The sequence below is a fragment of the Halichoeres trimaculatus genome, unplaced genomic scaffold, assembly GCF_033239565.1.
Source record: "Halichoeres trimaculatus isolate MK-OKI-2021-1 unplaced genomic scaffold, fHalTri1.1 fHalTri1_scaffold_2, whole genome shotgun sequence".
Taxonomy (NCBI): Eukaryota; Metazoa; Chordata; class Actinopteri; order Labriformes; family Labridae; genus Halichoeres; species Halichoeres trimaculatus.
The window spans coordinates 16675784-16682370 of NW_027437180.1; the positions used below are offsets into that span (position 1 = coordinate 16675784).

A 6587-nucleotide genomic window follows, 5' to 3' on the forward strand; every position below is an offset into this window, starting at 1 on the left:
TCTTTTGTCTTTTCTATGTTTTTCTTTTTTCTTTGTATATCTGTTTCCGCCTGAGAGGGGGAATTTTCTGTCCCAAAGCTGTATTTATACCCTACACCCTGATGAAGTGAACTTCATTCAGCTGCGAGTGTGACTCTGTGACGAAGTGCACTGCGTCATGGAAGGGGAGTGTATTGGGGGTGGTTTGAAAAAGGCCCTAAGCCTCTGCCTTCCTCCCTCTACCTTACCGCTTACTGCTTAAATCCTGTACTGCCACCTAATGGAAAACATAGAAAGAAAAATGTCCAGGAATTAAGAACAAAACAAAAACAAAACAAAAGTGCAGAGCTTTGTGGTACTCTACAAGATCAAACCTCACAAATAAACAAAAATCAAAGAAGAGACTGAGAAATACTTGATAGCAAAATGGGATGAAAGTCTGTGCCTGGCACCACCACCCAAGCTAATGTAACTGGCCAGTGTTTACAGTGATCTATAGTGTCAAAGCAGAACTGAGGTCAAGAAGATCAACTATAGATCTGTCTTTTGGATAATTTCTCTGCACTTTTATTAGAAAGAGCAGAAAGTGGTCATGTGATTAAACCTGCATAATACTAAATAATAATACTAAAGAGATGAGATACTGCTGGGTGAGGGCTAGACCTGATATCTAACTGCTAATCACCTGTAGTATCATACTATTAGCTGCAGCAAAAAGAAAACTAACAAAGAAAACATTTCCTCTGATAGACTCCTAAAATAACATATTTATTTATTTATTTATTTATTTATTTATTTATTTATTTATTTATTTATCTATTTATTTATTGAGTTCTAATTAAACAAGACATAAAAAATGAGACACCACAATCTATTAGCAGCAAACACCTGCCAGTAGAAGAGTAATATTTTAAAAGTCATTCAAATGATCTGTGATCCACACCCGTGACCACACGCCTCTGCAGCCTTTCACAATGTTGCTCCACCTTCTCTCGGGCACACTACAGTGACTTTGCCTGCTTTTCTTCCTTATTCATCAGAAGACGACACAGTTGAGCACCACCACACCCTCTTGAAGTCTTCATCCCGGTAAGCAGCTTTTCTTCTTCTCTCAGACTACAGAAAATGAAATAAACATATAAACATGGGTAATAGGTTGAGGGAGTATCTAAAATGTGATTTTGAATTAAAATGGTTAATCATCACTGCAGAATTGGAAAAGTTTAAAGACTTAAAACATAAAATCTTGATGGTAAAAGTGACTAAACGAAAACGTAATGCTGTGCTATGTTATCTAATTTGTGACAGGGTGACACAGCTATGGCAAATCACCTTGAATTGTAAATGTCTTAGAGAGGATTTTGTGTTGTAATCACTAAAATTGAAAAATAAAGTCAGATATCAAATATTGAGCAGAGAAGGAAAATTTCAAACTTAAATTTGTGTCACTGAGCATTATTATAAGATGGACCTTCACTTACAACATGAGGTCTGACCAAGGAAAATGTGTTTGTTTCAGGAAACTTAAATTGAGCTTAACTAAACAGGTCAGACAAGATCAGACATGCTCTAACGCCCATGCTGCCAAGCATGCAAGAGAAAACAAACAATATCATATGCAGCACACAACAAATGTGACCAACTGACTATACATCCTTGATTATTGGACAGGCTTAAAAAGTTCATGAGTCTTTTTGGAATATTTTATTTAGTTTGAACTCTGGATGGTTGAGCTCAATCAGTTTCTGTAACCAGGTAGAGCATCAAGTCATTTAGATTTATTGTAGGTCGAGGGTTTGGTGCAGGAAGTAAACCAAGAATACAAGAATCAGGATGGAGACTTCACAGTGAATTCCATTTATCTGAGTAGTCAGATGTCAAAGACAGGAATTAGGTTGAAGTGACTTTGTAGAAAGAACCCGGGAAATTAGTCATCCATTAGCATGACAAAAGACTGTGTCATAGTGCGATTAAACACAGTTTCAAGTACAGCTTTGTTAGCATTGTCACAGAGAGACGCCTTCTTAGAATTCATGGGTCACTGAAGTTAACCTGAGTTCATAGGGAGACATTTTGACCTAAAGAGCATCCCGTCGCCATACCCAACAAGCAACTCAAAATTTCAACTCATTGATATCGATCACACCTTAAGTGTTAATCAAACATTTCATTTATTTTTAGACACATTTTTGATGAGGGATGGTTTCTAATATGAAAACAAGACAACTTGAACTCAGAAAACTTAAATTAATTGAAGTACTTGATGAATGCAGTTCCTTAAACTAAGTTATAAGAAGGTTATATTGTGCCATTAGTGGATGAATTAACAGTGCTACTAACCTTTCTGTCCATTTAAGTTTAAATATCTCTTTCTGTGCTTTAGGATGTCATCCTTAGATCCATTATTCATAATAATTCACCCAGCATCCTCCATTTCCACCCTTTACAAGAGGGACGAGGTCTAAAGGTGCAGCCTCCAAGTTAAAACCAAAGACCGGGATCATTTCTCATCCACTCTCAAATACAACAACAGATGCACATCAGTATCGGGTATTTAAAATGTAACAAGGCTCATCTATCTTCTCCAAACTGGAGCTGTGATTTAGTTTTAATCCAGCTTGTTTGATTTCCCAACAAGAGGGAGGAAGAGCTGTTTTAGCAGGAGGCTGATTTCCCACATCATGCAAACAAGGGATTAGACTAATCTTAAAACCATGAAGTCTACCTTCAGGAGATAAAGGGAGAGTTGTTTAGCGTGCAAGATCCTCAAATTAAAGGGGAAAAATGGCCTCAACCAAGAAGGGGTTTGGTAATGTGTATGCCCAGATAAACAAACCCGGCTAAATGGTGCTAAATAGGAATAGCTTCTGACTTTGGTGAGAACCACTACCTCTAACCATGAGCGTTGTAAAGGGAAAATTTGATAAAGCTGTTTCCCAGGACAAAGTTGGAAAGAATATTTCGCAGATATTGAAAGCCTTCTCTGCAGCAACAGAGACCACAGGCCACAGGGCTCAGCAGTGGCCCTGTAACATTATCACCTGAATTTGGTCCTAAAATGAGCTCAGGCTGGTCTCAGGAGATAAGACCAGGAAGAATGCATTCAAACTGTTCTGTCAGGATCTTTGGTGGGATTGGTTGATGCTCTGCCCTTATTCAAGAAAAACAAGATGCTGGTTTCCATTCACTTGTTTTGGCAGATGGCCACAGATAACACATTATTTTAAGCAGAGGAACTCAGATCTGTCAGGTCTGTCTGCTTTTGGGGTCTTATCATTCAGTAGGTGATTGGTGACACCTATAGTGTCCTCACAGGTTTGTCCTGCAGGTCTTTAGACAGAGTGAAAGCCAAGGGGGAGTAATCTTCATGCCCTTAGAAATAAACTCAGTAACCGGTTTATGAACAGATCTTTTAAATAGTCTACGTCATAATGAACTGATTCACCTCTCTCATCCTGTATCACAGAGAAAGCCTCAGAAATGGAGCTGGGTGTTGTTAGGAACCTCACAGCTCAGTTCGGTTTGGTTTCCTCTGGTCTTGTTTTGCACTACATACTTTCTTGTACTGCTGTTGAGACATAATGTCCCTTATGGGATTAATAAGTAAAGTATATTCTATTCTATGGCAGCAATTACAGCCCAAAGTCTTATTGAATACGCTTGGCACACCTGTCTTCAGGCATTTTGGCCCATTCCAGCATCAGTGATCAGCCATTTCAGACTGTGCACAGATGTTTGATCGTTATCAAGTCTGAGCTCTGACTGGGCCACTCAAGAACACTCACAGAGTTGTCCTGAAGCCACTCCTTTGATATCCTGGCTGTGTGCTCAAGGTTGTTGTCCTGCTGAAAGATGAACCGTCGCCCCAGTCTGAGGTCAAAATGCTCTGGAGCAGGTTTTCATCCAGGATGTCTCTGTACATTGCTGCTTTCATCCTTTACTCAATTCTGACTGGTCATTCAGTCCCTGCTGCTGAAAAACACCCCCACAGCATGATGCTGCCGCCGCCATGTTTCACTGTAGGGATGGTATTGTCCAGGTGATGAGAGGTGCCTGGTTTCCTTCTAACATGATGCCTGACATTTAAGTCAAAAAGTTCAATCTTTGTTTCATCAGACCAGAGAGTTTTCCTTCTCATGGTCTAAGAGTCCTTCATGTGCCTTTTGGCAAACTCCAGGCGGGCTGCCATGTGCCTTTTACTAAAGACTGGCCACGCTACCATAAAGGGTTGGAGGTTTGCTGCAGAGATGGTTCTGCTCTCCACAGAGGACATCTCGAAACTGGTCAGTGGAAACAGGATGTGCCTTGGCTCAATTCTGAGCTTTGTGGCAAACGGTGTTAAAACCTATACATGTGATTTCTTAGGGTTTTTTTTCCTTCAAAAAGAAAATTGTCAACAAAAAAAAATCAAAATTTTCTTGGTAAACTTCAACATAACTGAGATTTATGAATTATAGATGACATCAGTCTTGCTTTTTGTCAGAGTGCCTTTCCGTGACTGTACAGTACTGTCTTTTTCACAGCTTAGAAACTCACACTGCTAGATCTTCCTATACTGTGCCACAAATAATCAAACCAGGACAACTCTTAAAACAGCATACCCATTCATCATGTGTGCTACCAGAACAAACCAGTTTGACAAAAGCAAAAGGTTAAGGATTGTTAGGTGAAAACAACATGAAGTTTCATTTTTGAAAATTGCTCAATACCTCATTCAAACACACTCCCACACAAGCATGTTGAGTCTTAGCACAAGGATCAATCAAATTTTTGCAGTATTGTTTGTATCTTTGGTATAAACAGTGATCTGAATGTAGGAGCAATATAAAGTTCTAGTCATGTGAGAAGGACTCCTGCAGTTCATGCTACTTGTAGTTACACTTTCGATGCTGTTAGTTTGCGCAGTCAAAATGCAATGCCGCCAAACCAGCTGGCTTGCCTGGAAAGTTTTTCAAATGTGTTTCGACTTGATGAGCCAGTTTCAAACTTAAAAAAGACACAGTGCAAAAGTAAAGAGTGAAGGTCCCAGGTTTCCATCTGCACACAAGTCCGCCCAACATTTTAACCACCAAACCTGCTCTGCTCAACATTTACCCTCCAGCTCGAGAACAGTGTGCTTCTATCCTCTTTTTTTCTTACAAATGTTTCACCGTGTTCCTTTAGAGGATAATATGGAAAAAGCCCAGGGACCTCCGCCTGACATGGCTGCACCTCCTTATCCAGGCCCTACGATGGACCCTGCTGTTGGGATCTACCAACCTCAGCCTGGTAACGACAAAAAACCTGCACTGTGTTTTCATTTTGAGTCATTTTTGCTCTCACTTCTTGATAAAATCCTTTTGTTTTATTCCTGAAAGTTGAATCCATTTTTCTGTGTAGTTTACTGTCCTTTTTTTCAAATCTTTCTTAAGTTGCCTATGCAGCTCAACCCGTTTACCAGTACAGCCCACAACAGCCTCAGGTGGTACAGCAAGGTGAGAGTATCTAATAAAACTTCTCATATATTACATATTGAATTTTTATTTATTTATTTATTTATTTTTTTAAATGGAGGGGGTGGTGGGTGGTTCCTTGGTTCAGTGTGTCCTCTGTGTGATTCTTACAGTAAGTCACGTGGTGGTGGTGCAGCAACCTACTGATGGTCCTGGACAAATGATGTGTCCTCACTGCCAAAACACTGTTGTTACCAAAGTCGAGCACAAAAGCGGTCTCCTCACTTGGCTGATTTGTGGTGGACTTGGAATCATAGGGTAAGTGTAATCTAAACAAACAAACACACACATACACCACAATTTGTTTTAGGTCATATTAGAAACAATAAGAAAAAAAAAGTCAAGCAAGGACTTTAGTTGTTCTAATCAAAAACAAAACAGATCAAATATTGGCAACTTTTCTGCTTTTATTGCTGTTGAGATGGAAGCTGAGCTCCCAGGAAAAGCTCATGACTTTTTGAGCACAAACATATTATAATAGTGCGACACACCCTCAGGCAACAAAACAACTCTGTTGGGTTAAGGATTATGCAAAAAATCCAGGGACATTTGTGTGACTTGCAACTCTTGGATATGTCTCATGCACACTGGCCACAAAGCAGAAATGTTTTACTCATACATTTATATGTTTACATAGTTCTCTTATTTTTTTAAGCTGTAGCACTTATTGCATTGCTTTTAAAGTGATTGGGAGCCCAGGCTTAACCAGGCCCAAGTCACTAACTGCCTGAACATACACCAACAAGATGGAAACTTCTTTCACCTAGTTTTGCAGTTGTTTCTTTTACATTTTGCATAAAAATAAATACAATTCAAACAACAGTGCTGTCCAGAGTGGAGTTTAGTCCCCACCTGTTTGTTCAGGGTTTGTTTTCTGTCAGTCCATCTGAGCACTAGCCAAACCTTATCACAAGCAGTCTCAATAAGCAGACTAATGTGATTTACTGAATACACATTGTAATGTTAATCACTAAGTTTTTCTTCAACTCTCATCTGATACCTCACTCCAGGTGCTGGCCTTGCTGTCTTATCCCCTTCTGTGTGGATGATTGTAAGGATGTGGAGCACTCCTGCCCCACCTGTAACCAAGTCCTTCATGTCCACAAACGCATTTGA

The 6587-nt window shown here is 39.6% G+C and overlaps 1 protein-coding gene across 1 annotated transcript; it reads left to right on the plus strand.

The window, feature by feature from the left end:
* The first annotated feature begins 1026 nt into the window (after positions 1-1026).
* On the plus strand, positions 1027-6587 carry LOC141784694 (LITAF domain-containing protein-like). The gene is made up of 5 exons (XM_074662530.1): positions 1027-1068; positions 5143-5247; positions 5391-5453; positions 5585-5729; positions 6482-6587. The coding sequence occupies exons 2-5, from the start codon at positions 5151-5153 to the stop codon at positions 6585-6587; spliced, it is 411 nt and encodes a 136-aa protein (XP_074518631.1). The 5' UTR covers positions 1027-1068; positions 5143-5150.

Excerpts from the sequence above, each read along its gene's own strand:
- LOC141784694 (XM_074662530.1), top strand. The coding sequence starts at position 5,151 with ATGGAAAAAGCCCAGGGACCTCCGCCTGACATGGCTGCACCTCCTTAT. Across the intron at positions 5,248-5,390 it reads GATCTACCAACCTCAGCCTG|TTGCCTATGCAGCTCAACCC; the intron begins GTAACGACAAAA and ends ATCTTTCTTAAG. Across the intron at positions 5,454-5,584 it reads GCCTCAGGTGGTACAGCAAG|TAAGTCACGTGGTGGTGGTG; the intron begins GTGAGAGTATCT and ends TGATTCTTACAG.